Here is a 17223-nt window from a genome sequence, read left to right on the forward strand (position 1 = left end):
ACGGAAAGAAACTTAAATAAACCGCCAGCGGACAACGGCTTTGTCTGCACGAAATTCGGGGAAATATGCAGGTCGCAACTGGGTTTGCGTAGTTATGTTAAACCTTGCACTCAGTCTTAAACTTCGGAATCGAAGACATTGCCATTATCTATATATATAATTCTCTTCTTCCCTCAAGAAATTTGTCAAGAAGTAAAGGAAAGATCACTCTGCGGATAGTCCAAGAGAAAACAAGACTAGTGTTCACACTACGGATGACTGGCTGCGCGATGGACTATCGTTTAAATGAATCAAGCTCCGCCTGCTCCCATCCCCCTTTGTCCAGCGGGAGGTTTGGAGTTTGGACTAGGAACTAATCTAAGTAATCTACTAAGTATATATATATATATATATATATATATATATATATATATATATATATATATATATTTATATATATATATATATATATATATATATATATATATATATATGGCTGTGTGAAGCGTCTAGTGTGGTAGCTTAACTTGTTGCCACCGCTGGCTAGCATCTGTGAAAGTGAAGCAATTTTGTAATGTGAGCAGGTCAGGAGGCGCTACTGAGTGAAGACCTTTTCTCTGCTCAATATTAAATTTTAACAGTAGGCAGATGTTAGCGCTACTGGGTGGGTTTCATCTGTGACACCTCAGTCTACGACCAAGGGGCTAGAGTCGCCTAAGAAACCAGACATACTAACCTAAACTAAATGAAAACACCAACGAAACTTTACTTGAAGTTAAATAAGACAAAATGAAACTTTATTTACATATACAAAAAAATAAATGAATAATAAAATATAATATATATACACACTAACCACTACTACTGACTAAAACCCTCTAAATCTACGCCACTACAAACACCAACAAACTAACCAAACCAACTATCTAACACAAACTAATCAAACCAACTATCTAACTAAATCACTACAACTACTACACTAGACCTAGATCTACACAAACACACTACAATAAACTAGTCTAGATCTACAATATTCTACTACTACAACCAACCCATAACTAAAACTAAAACAAGAACACCTTAGACATTAGTTAGTCTTATTACCTTACTATAGGGCGAATCCTAAAAGAATGTGCTGAACAACTAGCTGAACCTTTCCAAGATATTTTTTCTACTTCATTACTAAACCATGAGATACCACCTGTGTGGAAGTCATCTATAATTGTACCTGTGCCAAAGGTTTCCAAACCAAAGGAAATGAATGACTATAGACCTGTTTCACTTACTTCCATTGTGTCTAAATGTTTAGAAAAATTGGTTAAAATGTTTCTTCTGAATGATCTTTGTAATAAGTTAGACCCTTTACAATTTGCTTACCAAAAGGGTAAAGGTGTAGACGATGCCATCCTAAATATTTTAAACTGTGTCTACAAACATCTGGACTTACCGAACACTTATGTAGGATTGCTCTTTATGAATTTCTCATCAGCTTTTAACACTATACAACTTCATTTACTCATTGAAAAGATGAAAGCGTTGCTGATTAGTCCATACATAATACTATGGGCTAATGAATTTTTGACCCAGAGAGCTCAGAGGGTTAGGGTAAACAATGTTATATCTAATGAACGCATAGTTAACACAGGGGCGCCCCAGGGGGCTGTAACATCGCCATTGTGGTTCATTTTGTACACCAATGATTTTCAATCCGATAGTTATTGTTGCTCCTTCACAAAATTCGCTGATGATGCGGCTCTTCTTGCCCTGCTCTCAGAGAGCTCAGACGTAAATGAGTATTTCAAAGAACTAGAACACATTGAGGAATACTGTAAAGATAATTTTTTATTATTAAATGTAAAAAAAACCAAAGAAATGATAATCGATTTTCGTAGGGACAAGAAGGGAAATGATATTGTTTCTGTAGCTGGAGAGACTATTGAAATTGTGCAAACCTTTAAATACCTTGGTACTATCCTAGACAATAAACTAAATTTTACTGCAAATACTGATTATATCAGCAAAAAAGGGCAGCAAAGATTACGACTACTAAGAAAACTGTCCTCGTTTAATGTTAGCGAAAAGGCCTTGGCTATGTTTTATCACGCTCACATCTGCAATATTTTAAGTTTCAATATCACTGCCTGGTATGGCAATCTGAGCATTAAAAATAAAAATAAACTTAATAGAATCCTAAATGCTGCTGGCAAAATCATTGGCAAAAAACAAACCCCATTTGGGCAGTTGTTTGAGACAAACATCTATAAAAAAGCTAACAAGATCCTCGAAATAAAGAATCACCCTTTGTGTCAGGACTTTGTGATTTTACCATCACAAAAGAGATACAAGACATCGACAGCAAAGACAAACAGACACAAACACTCTTTTGTTCCCCTGGCAATCAAATCATTAAATAAGAACAATCTGGTATAAACTTTGTCACATGTAAATTATGAGTGAGTCTGGTGTGAATGTACACTTTGGTTTCTTATAGTTATAATGTTTTTTGTTTGGTGTAATGCACAAATTGTAAGACAAATTTCCTTACGGATAATAAAGATTATTATTATTATTATTATTATTAGTATTCACTAAGAACAGAAACAGACTATAACTAAGCCACTAAGTCAGGGGTGGGCAACCTTTTCGTGTCGAGGGCCGCATTAAGAAAAGTTTGGGAATGGCGAGCCACATATATATATATATATATATATATATATATATATATATATATATATATATATATATATATATATATATATATATATATTATAGAAAGATACGCTAGCTGTGTAGAATGTCTTTTAATTCATATTTACACAGTATTATATTCGCAATCCACATGGAAAAATTTCAACAAGAGTTAACAATTTTTTAAACCAATGTTACGATTTTTTTAATCACTGTTGTCTTTTTATATCACAATATCCCCACAAATATACAGTTGTACTTAATGTGTACTATTATGCTTTTTACACACGTGCATAATGTTCTGCAACTGTGAAACTATCTTCTTAGTTGTTACCCCTGTGACTGACGTCAAATTACAGTCAGTCAACATTGACCAGCGATTATACTTGTTTAGTTTGCACCCAAAAGTTCTTGCTCACTGAATGAGACAATATATGTTCCGGAAGTTGAATGTCGGGACGAGCGAAACTTGCCCTTGTAAAGCATCACCAGAGAATGTTGTTCATGTCCTTCAATGGTACATACTAAATCACGAGACCCGAACAAGGCTCTCCAAAGACTATTCGGACAACTGCCTGATCTGGAAACCACTGTGCGGTTCATCTCAGATATAGAATTACTGATCTGAAACTTGCAACATGTAAAATGAGAACGAAGAAGAAGAACAGATGTATGTGTACCCAAATAGTGTGAACAGCAGCAAGGTTTCTTTAAGTGTGGAAATGCAGCTTCTGGCACCCATGAGACTCCCGTGGATGTACTGACTGGAACTTCTCTTTGCTTGGAGTTATGTCCTCTGGAGCTGAATCAGCTTTTGCGATAAAGGGTGAGCTGATGGTATTGAAAACTGGCTCTTGACGTCTTAAAATTTGCTTTTATAAATTGCACAATTAAGGAATTATAATAAGTGATGTACTTTTAAACATTTCACTAAAAATAGTTTCACCTTTCAGCAAAGAAAAATGACAAAACCTGTTTTCTTTTGCTTTGCTTGTAGAAATGGGAAAGCCTTGTTTGAAAAGATTTAACATGCATTTAAATTTCACGTGTAAGCAACCAATTGCAATAGCAATTATAAAAATTAGGAAATCTGTCTTCCACTTTCCATTAGATATATTGCTGACAAAGCCACAGTCAATGTCGACACAAGTAACATAATTTCTTCCTTGAGTTATTATATTCTTCTCATTTGTCTTACCCATTCTACGCTAGCGAATACATTGGATCACTTTCTTCATATATTGAAACTACCTGTGGTTAACATCTATTGCTCTAATAAGCTTAATTGTTTGTCTTTTGTACCAAATCAATGTTGATTTTTGGCAGCTTTGTGCAAACTTTCCTGTTTAGAGTTCATGGTTGGGATATTTTTTTTTAATTAAAAAACAAAACAGAAAAATTAAAAAAAAAAACTATTTTTCTCAGTCAAAGATCGAGCTCCATCAGTTGTTACACTTGCCATCTTGTTCCAAGCCTACCCAACACAGAGAGATTGTGTCTTGAATTGAGTGTATTGATGTATAGCCAATAAGCATAATCTTCGTTTAATGAAAACTTTTTATAATGAGACAGTTTCAATAGTTTCTATAGATAATATTTTTAATATTTGCATTTTTATACACTGTAAGCACAACTGATTTCTGTAGGTGTCGGCGGGCCGCATAAAACACTTAGGTGGGCCGCATGTGGCCCGCGGGCCTTAATTTGCCCACCCCTGCACTAAGGCAACAATACACTACAGAAACAAAATAAATCTACAGCAGCAGCTTAAAGCAGCAATATTAGATACAGCAGCAATAACACAGGAGCATGTATTTCAGCAGCTATATTCAGCAGTAAAAATAGCCTGCAATACATAAATGCAAAACTATGGATACAAAATCATATATTCTATTAGAACTAAAACACTCAAAGCAGGACTGATGGTCGCCGCCATCTTTAAATCAACATGTTCAAAACAAAACTGCCAACTAGAAAATAAAACTAAATTAAAATATATCTAGCATATTTACACATAGTGTGACATAGATCTAGTAAAAGAAAATATAAAATAGTTATACACTTACAGGCCGTCCCAGGTACAGAAATATAGCAATGATTAAATTATCATACCATACGCCAGATCACTAAGATCATCAACTGTCACACAGACAGTGATATACTTTACTGACCGCTGGTCAACTGTACAGGATGTAGCATGGGCTTAACTATTAAAATACTACCCGCCCTAACCCATATAACAAAAAGCGAAAGTACAAATATTAATTCTGGCACTAAGCTATAAAAAATAGAATACATAAAAATAGCTCTAGCCTATAAAAATACACACACAAAAATAGCTCTGGGAGCGCAAGCTCACAGTAAGTCTCTCTTGCCAGTACATAGCCTCTCCACAGCAAGTCCTATGCAGTACCTCCTCGTGGTGGCAGATGGAAACTGAGGCTGCGAGGCATCAGGCTAAACTGCAAGGGTCTCGGAGGATGTTTGGCCCCAAGATGTGAGGCAGGCATGGCCCGTCGGCGTGCGGACACGCCCTGTTGCCCACAAACCAAACACCTAGCTATAGGTCAATAGCCGCACTGTAAGATCTAAGGCTAAGGGAGTAAACCCTAACAGAAAATCCGGTCCTGGAACCCCGTAGGCGGGAGGACAGTAGTAAGACTACTGCTCTCTGGCAAACTCCTGCAGCCACCTGTCCCCAAGTTGTGATGGCTCGCCATCCCTTTGGACCCAGTCAGTATGGAAGAGAGGCGTGTGCTGACGTGTTAGCAGCCCAGCACTCGCAAATTTACCGCCCAGGCTTTCCCCCTGCAATGGAGAGGCCACTCCATCTCTGACAGTAATGTCTTTGAAAAAAAAAACACGATGAGTGGTAGTTACCGGTGATAAGTTCCTAGCTGATTGCCTGTTTTAAGCCGAGCAGCCCTTGGACAATAAAGTGCTATCCCGCCACAGCTTGCCGCACAACTGGGTGCTTGGTGCTAAGACAAAATAAAAAAAGCAAGCTGCTCACACGCACCTGCAAATACAATCAAAAGAAAACCCTCAACAGTAATGCGTTTTGCAAGCTGGAACATACGGACAATGTGTCCTGGCTTCAATACTGTCCCTGAACACGTCACCGACATGCGTCAAACAGCTATCATCGACAGAGAACTCAGCAGACTAAACATTGATGTGGCCTGCCTGCAAGAAACCAGACTGGCAGACAGTGGATCTCTTACAGAAAGAACCTATACATTCTACTGGCAAGGAAAACCAGAACAAAGCCACAGAGTACATGGCGTCGGCTTCGCAATAAGAAACAGTCTCGTCCCCTGCATTGCGATGTTTCCCATTGGCAATGAAAGAGTAGCACATATGAAACTTGCATCACCGCAAGGCAAAGTTAATATAATCTGTGCTTACTCACCAACCCTTGCTGCACCGGAAGAGGACAAAGACAGATTCTTTCAAGCTCTAGAGGACGTAATTAAAAGTATTCCAAAGTCCGAGCACCTCTATATAAATGGAGACTTTAATGCCCGTGTTGGTGATGGAAATGATGCATGGCCAAAATGCTTGGGACCTCATGGTGTTGGCAAAATCAACGACAAAAGCTACTCGAGTTCTGTAGCTCTCATGAACTGTGTGTAACAAATACATTCTTCTCTGGCAAGGAACGCCACAAAGTCTCTTGGCAGCACCCACGCTCAAAAAGGTGGCACCAGCTTGACCCCTGCATCACCCGAAGGATGGATCTGAAAAGTGTCATTCACACCCGTTCATACCATAGTGCGAACTGCAGCTCAGACCATTCACTAGTGCTAAGCAAGATCAAACTACTTCTCAAGAAGGCTTATACTTCCACTCAACCTAGAACTAGGCGAATTAACGTCAACCATGTAGGTGACCCAGAGAAGTCTGCACTCTTTAGCGAGCTCCTGAACAGTTCAATCCCCTCGTTAAGTGATGAAGAAGACATATCTATCAGATGGGAGAAATTAAGAGATGTAATCTACAGTTCGGCAATCACCGCCTTTGGGCATCAAAAACACAAAAATGTAGACTGGTTTGAGGCAAATCTAGCACATATGGAACCTTGCATCGAGAAAAAGCGATCTGCACACCTCGCTCACAAGACAAAGCCTAGTTCAAAATCTTTGGAGACTTTCAAAAGTGCTAATAAAGAGGCGAAACAAATGGCTAGACAATGTGCTAACAACTTTTGAAGGTATACCTGCAACAGAATCCAAGACAGTCTCTACTCAGGAAATAGCAAAGCTCTGTTTGATGGCTTTAAAGCGGCCCTGGGTCCAACAGTGTCTAAGCCTGCCCCCTACTATCCAAATCAGGAGAAAAAATTACAGATCAAAACAAGCAGCTAGAACGATGGACACAACACTACCTCGAAGTCTATGCCATGGCTTCTCTACCAGATCTTCCAGTACTGGAATGCCTAGATGAACTTCCAAGCCTTAGTGACCTCAAAAAAGCAATTAACTGCATGAAAAATAGAAAATCTCCAGGGAATGATGGTATCCCAGTGGAAGTAGTTAAGGTCAACGAATCACTCCTGCTCCCTGAACTCTATATGCTCCTCTGACGCTGTTGGGAAACAGGTCATGTCCCACAGGACATGCGTAACGCAACTATAGTCACAATATACAAGAACAAAGGGGATCGGAGTGACTGCAACAATTACAGGGGTATCTCTCTCCTCAGTATAGTGGGCAAAATCTTTGCTAGAGTGGCACTATCCAGGCTGCAAGTGACAGCTTCTAGAGTCTACCCAGAGTCTCAGTGTGGATTCAGGAGTGGTAGATCCACTATAGACATGATATCTTCTCTACGACTACTGCAGGAGAAATTCAGAGAGAGAGAGAGACAGACCCCTTTACATCGTTTTTGTTGATCTGACTAAAGCCTTTGACATGGTCAAACACCTTTTCAAACTCCTGAGGAAAATAGGTTGCCCTCCCAAACTACTGAAGTTCATTGAGTGCTTCCACGAGGAAACTAAATGTACTGTCAAATTTAATGGAGCCCAATCAGCACCTTTTGAGGTTTGCAGTGGTGTCAAGCAGGGATGTGTGCTCGCACCTACTCTGTTTGGCATATTCTTCTCCTGTCTACTGCACTATGCGTACAGCGACATAAACGAAGGTGTGTTTCTCTATACAAGATCCTCTGGAAAACTATTTAATGTATCAAGGCTGCGGGCAAAAACCACCAAAATTAGGAAGCTACTCAACATGGAACTCCTGTATGCTGATGATGCATCTATTGTGGCTGATTCTGATATTCAGCTACAGTCCCTGGTTGACAAACTATCTGCTGCTTGCCAGAAGTTCGGCTTAAACATCAGTCAAATCAAGACTAAGATACTTGTCCAAAACCCAAACACTGCACCTCAAGTAAGCATTAATTGCCAACCACTAGAAATAGTTGATCACTTTTGTTACCTTGGCTCCATCATATCCAACAACACTCTACTGGATAAATGCATGACGCGTAGGACGTAATCATCTTCTTTTTTGAAGTAACGTCTGTATTATATAAGATAAGATAAGATAAAGACATAAACAACAGGATAGCCAAGGCAATGGCCACCATGTCACGGTTGCAGAAAAGTGTCTAAGACAACATATTGCCGACTAGCAGTACTAAAGCCCTAGTCTACCGGACCTGTGTGTTGAGCACCTTGCTGTACGGAAGTGAAACATGGTCAACCTACTCATGGCAGGAAAAAAAGCTGAATGTCTTCTACCTCTGATGCCTAAGGCGGATCTTTAAAATAAGGTGGCAAGATAAGATAACCAATGAGGAAGTGCTACAAAGAGCAGGGTGCCAGGACATCCGCTCTGTTATCAGCAGCAGACGCCTTGGCTGGCTTGGTCACGTACGTAGAATGCCAGTAGGTCGACTTCCACAGGACATCCTATATGGCGATATAATAGAAGGCAGGAGAGCCGCTGGTCGCCCACTTTTACGTTAAACGGATGTAGGCAAACGCGACATGAAGCTCTTCAAAATCGACACTGACAACTGGGAAGAGGTGGCACTGGACAGATCCACATGGAGAGAGAGTATAAAGGAAGGGTCACGGATTGCAGATGTCATACACAACAGAAGCAGAAAGAAAGGTGAAAATGCAACAGCGCCTGGTGATTATATATGCCCAACCTGCGATCGCAGCTGTGTATCAAGGATTGGCCTCTTTAGTCACACAAGAAGTTGCAAAGGGAAAAGATCGTCTCTCGAGACGTAAAATGCCACAGAATATATATATATATATATATATATATATATATATATATATATATATATATATATATATATATATATTGTTATAAACCTGGTGGTGGCACAAATGGGGGTAGTGGTGTGTGTATAGTCAGCCGACGCAAATCGCCCCAGGCCAGCGCTAGACGAGCGGTCAACCGTGACGAGCTACGACGGTCAGCCGAGACAAGTGTCAACACGAAGGTTTGGGAAGGATCGAAGTCGTGAACAGAGCTCAGGAGCGTCACGAGAGTTGTAGTCATCTGACCACCTAGAAACGTCGAGCGGCGTTCTGTCCGGTTCGAGAAGGCCAATAGGGACCCTATATAAGAGCTGAGATGTCACAGTCAAGACGGTTCAGAAAAGGGGTTCACGACAGAAGGTTCACTACAGCACAATTCAACGGTGTGGTTCTGTACGGAGCATTACGACGGTTCAGTGCGGAGTACTGTCAAGTACAGTTGAGACGACTGGCGTCTTGATCTTGGTCTGTGATCGAGTCCGACACAACGAGCCTAGTGTGTGAAGTCAGTCCTGAACTGTTGAACCCAGTGCAAGCCCGGAACGAGACGGAGAGGCCAGTGCAAGAGTTGATACGGCGCAACGGTGTTATCGAAGAGATATTTGTACAGTGTACGTGTTGCCAATTGTACAGTATTGGCTGTTATTTATTCAACTATTAAAATGTTACGTTACTTTGGAGCCCTGAGTTGTCAAGTTCTTTAAGTTGGTGGTGTATGGTGCAGTTAGCAGAGAGCCTGGATAGTGAGATTCGTAACAATATATATATAACAAGATCGTTGGCAAAAGAGGTGGCTTCATAGGGCTTTGCGAAGAAGGACTGGGATGGGCTTCAAATCCACAGGACAGGGAATTGTAGAACAGGTCATCATCTTCAGCCTTGTCTGGAGGGCATGCTCGTGGGGCAGGTTGGCAACACTCCTCGTGCAAAGGTCCCTCGTCTTCGGCTTCAGGCTCCATTCGGCTTTCTTCACCCCCATCAGAACCTCTCTCTCTCGTCTCAGTATCGGGCCAATCACTTGTTGGTTTCAGACCTTGTCGATGACTTTCGTCTTTCAAATGTCCATCAATGTCAACGTCAGACTGCCTTGGATTCTCTTTACCACCAGCAGGACTTTCCTCTCCAGTCTTGGCAGCTGGACCGACGTCTGTTGGGTCCGGACCTGGCTGGTATCTCTCAGCTTGCAAACTTCTCTTAAAGACTTCGGCAGGTCTCAATGGGTTCTCATCATCACCACCAGGGCTTCTCTCGCTGAGCTTCGCACCTGGACGAACGTCTGTAGGGTCCAAGCCTCGCTGGTAGCTTTCATCATGTAAACGTCCCTCAGCAACAGGCTTGTAGGCAGTTTCAGCGTTCTCTTGGTCTGTTTTGCTGTTTGAGCTTCTCATATCAGGTAAAGCTTCAGCACCTTAAATTAGCGCGGGTCCTATCAAAGTGCGGGTCTTATGAAAGCTCGGGTCCTATGAAAATGCGGGTCCTATGAAAGTGCTCCTGGTAAATCGACAGGAGGGCGCGGTAAATCTCTTTTAAGTTATAAAATGGTTAAATTTAATAATTTCTACACCTTGAATTAAAGCGGGCCCTATGAAAGTGCGGGGTCCACTGCGGTTGCATAGGTTGCAGGCGCCTAAGGTCGGCCGTACAAAATAGCGGCGTTTGCTACTCCGCCGGTCGACTAGTATAGTATATATAACTTAGTGACCATGGGCGTAGCCAGGATTTTTTCAGGGGGGGGGGTTTGGGTGGATTTTCCCCCCTCAGCCGACCCCCCCCCCACGGGGAATAAATATATATATATATATTTTTTCGTGTGTGTTTGTGTGTATATGTGTGTGTACATAATAAATTTTATTACATTCTGACCCATCATTCTTTCGGAAGACGTTTATTATATTCTAGGTTCTTCCTGGTTCTTCCTGGAGTTAGTAGAAAAATTGTAGAGCCCCGCCGCCAAGCACTATTTTCGGTATTGAAAGCTAACAAAATATATATTCTGAGGTATTTAGAGTGCATTATCCTGCTATTAAAAAGTTTTATATCAAAAACCTAATCTGCTATTTTTATTGACCCTCCCGCTGTTTCCACAAAAATCTGTCACTGGCAATATTTGAAACCTGCTCTAAGGAGCTCCATGAAAGTGTGGCACCAAGTTGTACTAGGATGTCATCGCAACTCTTATTCATTTTGTCGAAGAACATGTCCCGAAAACCTCATGTGACGCTCTTTCACAACCTTACTAAGAGATCGACTCCCAGTTCGGCATAGGATTTCCTAGATTTAGACCCAATCTCTATAACTGACTCCTAAAATCTGTCTTAGCCATGTTTGTTGAGCCACATTTAGTGTTTTTCAATTTTGTCAGATGATTATTCACTGCAATTTTTTAATGGAGCCCAGCCACTGGTTGAAATGTGTAACCTCTCTTGACTACGCTCTTGGGATTAGGGGACTGTAGTTTGCTTTAGATTTTAAATCGAAAAGGGAAGTTTTATAGTCAAAATCATCTGTTGGGGGTTTTAAACTAAAAAATATCTTTTAAAATTAAAATTAAAACCCCCATTTAGCTACGGTTATAGAATTTGGTGATTGTAGTTTGCTTTAGAATATCTATATGAACAAAGTGTGCTATAAGAGCTACTGTGGTACATACACTTTCGCAGATCCAACTTTCGCGTTTTTCTTTTTTTTTTTTTTATACGGTGATACGAGTTTTTCCACGGTCAAACGATGTCTGTGCACAGAAGCCTATTGGAAAAAAAAAACTTCATCAACTTCATTTTGTTTTTCTGGAAGCTAATTGGCCGAAATAGCACATCAACTGGCTTAATAAGGCTAGGTTACAGCACCAAATAAGGAATCCTTCTAATACACCCTCAAACCTTTTTTCCATTGCAGACAAAAGTAACAGTATATTTAATGTATACGTTGGCCCACCAATTCTTTTTATACTGTAATGCGACATGACGGTGCTGTATGACACTTTAAAAAAACTACTGAACATTTAATGAGTTTTTAAAAAGAACAGAATATATAAGTTATTAATGAAGTGGGAAATGGTTATCTAGTGGTTTTAAGTGCTTGGGGATGCTTTGTGATACTGATTATATCCGAAAATAGTATGCGTTTATAAATTAAATACCGCGAAAATCTGACCTTCGCGTGCGGTCTTAGAACGTATCACCATCGAAAGTCAATAACTACTGTATATTTGTTTATTAATTTTCATAAAAAATCATTTTTTTTTAAAGTTGCATTTATGTTACAACACATGTTTTAAATGACTTTCGTATATAACTTTTCATAATGCAAAGAGTAGTTCAAACTTTATCACTACGAATTTTTCTAATAAAATACGATTGGACATCGATGTTAATAAACGATTTGGATTGGTTGCTTCCGCCTACGTGTTTTTATTGATGCCAAGGTGAACTGTTCAATGATGGTAGCCTCTTAAAATCGGCAGTTCACAAGATGTGTCTTTACCGAAACTGAACGGTATTTCGAAACCAAATATGTATGTTAAGAGCTTAAATGGCTATTGGTATTATAAAGATACTGGGAAAATATTGAGTTACAAGTTCTAGTTGCCCCACTTGCCACCCCTAATGCCGCTACTGGTTAAAAGGTTCAGACGAGTAGTTCTTTAACTGCGCAGTCATTTCCAGATAGGGCAGCTCTCCATATAGTTTTTGTTTTATTGGGAGGGGGTATGGGCCAGTGTCTTGTTTGGATCTCTTTATAGAGTCTGCTGTTTCGAAATACATGGTCGGCATTCTCTGGTGATGCTCCACAAGAGCATGTTATGTAAGGGCCGGACTTAGATAATTGGAAGCCGTTGGCTCAACAAATGTGATATATACTACCCAAAATAGAAAAATAAATAATAAACAGCGAAATATTAAATTTATTTAAAATCTAGTGTACAACAACATTGGACACAAGTTTTGCTATTTCTTCTCTAAAAAAAGTTATTTTGAGGCACTATAGGGGGCCGCCTAGTTTTCCCAGGCCGGCCTTGGTCATGTTAGGGCAACTAATAATACTAGGCATCATTTTATTTAAAACATGATGAGAGCGTGTCCATTTCTCATTTTTATACTCTCTATTTTTGTTATTTCTTCCAGGTAGAGAAGGATTTTTTTTTAATTGTAAAGTCATTCTTCGATCTTCGGCTAATATGCAGACCATGGGCGTAGCCAGGATTTTTTTTCGGGGGGGGGGTGAATTTCCCCCCCCCCCGCGAAATTTTTTAAAAATGTATTTATGTGTGTGGGTGTACATAATCTTTATTACATTCTGACTCTTCATTCTTTCGGAAGACGTTTATTGTGCCCTAGAATAGGTTCTTCCATGAGTTAGTGGAAAAATTGTAGATTCCCCGACATTACCAGCAAAGGTGTCTGGAGGAGCGCCAGGAGCTCCCCCAGCGCGGGGCGAAGCCCCGCCGCCAAGCACTATTTCTGATATTGAAAACCAACAAAATACATATTCTGAGGTATCTACAGTCCATTTTCCTGCTATTAAAAAGTTCTATTTCAAAAACCTAATGTGCTATTCTTACTGACTTAGACCCTCCCTCGTCGTTCGGCGCATTTGCCATCAAGCTGTTTCCATAAAATTGTAGACTCCCCGACATTACTAGCAAGGGGATCTGGGGGAGCGCTAGGAGCTCCCCAGCGCGGGGCGAAGCCCCGCCGCCAGGCACTATTTCTGGTATTGAAAGGCAACAAAATACATATACTGAGGTATCTACACTGCATTTTCCTGCTATTAAAAAGTTTTATTTCAAAAACCTAATGTGCTATTCTTACTGACTTAGACCCTCCCACGCCGTTCGGAGCATTAGACGTCAAGCAGTTTCCATAAAAATCTGTCACTGGTGTCAGAGGTTCGACTTTATATATATATGCTGCTGCTATGCTCTGCTTGTCTCTCTTGTCTTGTTGTGTTTCTTAACTTGGCTCCTGTGGCTCACTAGGGGTTTCTTGAATATTAAATAATACTTGCTTGGTACTTTCTTGGTTACTCAGAATTCATCAATACTTGCTTAACTCAAATACGCTTAATATACATCAACTCTAACTCCTTATATTCATGAATATCAATAATACTTTAATACTTGATAACGCGCACAATTATATCACTCTTATGAAATAGTAATACACAAAACACCAACTTATAAATACATAAATACCAGTCCAGGAAGTAAACGTCCAACCTTCCTGGACCGGGAGCAAGACCTTACTGACTAACACATTCTCTCGCACATTCAACGAAGACTTAATCACTCAGTTCACAACACGTGCAACACTTCGCATTCATAACAAGGGGATATAACAATCATATCTAACTAACATTCATTCTCGCCATACCTCTCCCTGACAACTGGTAATGTCTGAAGCCTCTTCCCACCTACCATGAGGACCTCCATGAATGAGTGGCGTCAAGTTGTACTAGGATATCATTGCAACTCTTCTTATGCGTAATTCATTTTGTCGGAGAACATGTCCCGCAAACCTCATGCGTCGTTCTCTCACAATCTTACTAAGGGGTCGACTCCCAGTTCGGCATAGGATTTCCTTGATTTAGACCTGATCTCTATAACTGACTCCTAAAATCTGCCTTAGCCATCTTTGTTGAGCTACATTTAGTGTTTTTCGATTTCGGTAGATGACTATTCACTGCAGTTTATTAATGGAGCCCTGCCACTGGTAAAAATGTGTAATCTCTCTTGAATACGCTCTTGGAATTAAGTGACTGTAGTTTGCTTTAGATTGTATATCGAAAAGAGAAGTTTTATCGTCAAAATCTTCTGTTTGGGGTTTTCAACCTCAAAATGCTCTGTAGGGGAATCTTAGACTCAAACCCATCTGGAGGGGTTTTAAACTTTAAAAAAATCCATCTGTAGAAGAAGGGTTTAAACTCAAAACCCCCGATTGGCTTGGCTACGCTCAAATAATTTTAGTGTGTATTTGCTTTTTTTATATTGAAGATGTATTTTTAGCACCAAACCCCTCTGAATGGGGGTTTAAACTCAAAACTCCTTTCAGCAACGCTCATAGCATTTTGAGTGCGTAATTTGCTTTTTTTCTTACACAGAAGATGTATTTTTTATCCTCAAACCCCCCCTGGCGGGGGGTTTAAACTCAAAACCCCTTTGACTATGCTCATAGATTTTAGAGAGTAATTTTCCTTTATTTATATTGAAGAGGTACTTTTTAGCTTCAAACTCCGCTGGAGGGGAGTTTAAACTCAAAACCCCTTAGACTACACTCATAACATTTTTAGTGTATAATTTGCTTTGTTTTTATTATTAAAGAGGTATTTTTTACCTTCAAACCCCGCTGAAGTGGGGTTTAAACTCAAAACTGAGTCAAAACCCATTTAGCTACGCTCATAACATTTTGAGTGCGTAATTAGCTTTTTTTTTAAATTAAAGAGGGGGTTTATCGTAAATTTTAGACGGGGTTTTTAAATCAAAATCTTCCATAACTGTGCTCTTGGAATTAGGGGATTTTCGTTTGCATTTTTTTTGTTTTGTTTTATAGAAGAGGGGGAGTCAACTGCAAAAACCCCAGGTAGGGGGTTTAAAACTCAAAACCCCTGGTAGGGGGTTAAAAACTCATAACCCCTGGTAGGGGTTTTTAAACTCGAACCCCCCTGGTAGGGGTTTTTAAACTCGAACCCCCCTGGTAGGGGGTTTTAAACTCGAACCCCCCTGGTAGGGGGTTTTAAACTCAAAACCCCCTGGTAAGGGGTTTTAAATTCAAAACCCCTTGGGTTGTGCTGGGGCAAGTGATGGTTTAGTATTAAAATCTCACCTAAAATAAACAAAATCAAAAATAAAAAAATCATCAGTCACTAAATTCCGACTCCGGGGGGGGGGATTTCATTTCGGGGGGGGGGGGGGGTTTGAACCCCAACCCCCCCCCCCCTGGCTACGCCCATGATGCAGACCACTAAATATGCGTTTATTCATGTAGGCCTAATTCATATTATATTAAATTTTATTTCGCCTTGTTTTTATTTCAATTTCATTAAGATATATGACTTAATCAGTAAAAAAAAAAAACACAAGTGAAGTTTATGAATTTAAAAAAATGCATAATTAGCTAAACAAGGGATTAGGGGTCTACCGAAATCTGGAAAACGTGGCAAGGGGTCTATGACACACACACAAAAATAAAAAATTCTGGGAACCACTGATCGAGATAGTTCTTGCCTATGTCAGATCTCTTGTGCACTACTGTGACAGCGCATCAGAAAAACGGAAGTAGCTCATTTAAAAAGAAAAATATAATTTAGTACGACGGTAATAAAAAAAAAACCAGGACCAGATCTACAAAAGTCAGAACTCACCATTTTGGACTGCGAAAACATTATTAAATAGACTAACATTTTGTAAAATCTAATAGATCTAATCTAGATAGATTATATAATAAATCTAGATTGTTAGATCTATTTGTTGCTGCATTTCCAAAAATTGTAATGGCTGGGTTACCTCGGCGCATAATAAAGGTGCTGATTTTAGAGACACTAGAGTCACAGTGACACTACATCTAGTCGTGATTAGTCAGTACAGTTACAGTACTACCTACACTCTCTACACCTACTACTAGTCTAGTGACTAGCTAGGGCTAGGGTAGTGACTTTAGTCACTAGATCTAGTCTAGTCCTAGATCTGGATCTAATCTAGATCTATCTATTATCTAGACTCCAGGTCTATCTAGAATAATCTAGACTAGCCCCTAGATTGGCTAGATTCTAGATCTAGATCTAGATCTTAGTAGAGCTAGACTCTAGACTAGTCTAGACTAGATTTAGAATTTAGATGATATAGATCTAGACATTATAGAGACTACTCTACTAGACTGACTAGAGTTACTACGACTAGAGTCTACTTCTAGATCTAGTACTGTAGTACTAGACTGTAACTAGACTAGATGTAGATTTTTATCTAGAATTTCTAGATCTATCTATAGTCTATATCATTAGTCATTTCCATAGATTTTTTATCTAGATCTATCTATAGATCTAGTCATTTCCGTCTAACAAACAGAATTGCCTCTGCAATTTTTATGTTTGAATTTTTATAAATCTAGCTCCTAGGAAAAAAACTGCAAACATCTTTAAACATTTAAAACATCCATTTGTCAATAAACAGTTCTTAGATCTATGTTGTTTTGTTATGCAATGCACAGTTACATTAAAATATTATATAGGGATGTGGAATAAAAACTTTATCTTTGAAAAAACAATTTTTCGTTAGT

General features: G+C 39.6%; 1 protein-coding gene across 2 annotated transcripts in view; it reads left to right on the forward strand.

Annotated features, from left to right (window-relative positions):
- Positions 1 to 340: 340 nt before the first annotated feature.
- The window catches only part of LOC106059534 (ubiquitin-conjugating enzyme E2 N-like), a 54174-nt gene continuing 37291 nt past the window's right edge, over positions 341 to 17223 (forward strand). The window contains exon 1 of one of the 2 annotated variants that reach the window (XM_056026852.1): positions 341 to 361. Coding sequence is in view for 1 of the 2 variants with exons in the window: in XM_056026851.1 (XP_055882826.1) it covers positions 16442 to 16471 (30 nt within the window). In the remaining variant the exon portion in view is untranslated. Of the gene's footprint in view, positions 362 to 16251; positions 16472 to 17223 lie in introns of those variants that run through there. The other variant, XM_056026851.1, reaches the window with a different exon arrangement.

The sequence above is a fragment of the Biomphalaria glabrata genome, chromosome 4, assembly GCF_947242115.1.
Source record: "Biomphalaria glabrata chromosome 4, xgBioGlab47.1, whole genome shotgun sequence".
NCBI classification, from domain to species: domain Eukaryota; kingdom Metazoa; phylum Mollusca; class Gastropoda; family Planorbidae; genus Biomphalaria; species Biomphalaria glabrata.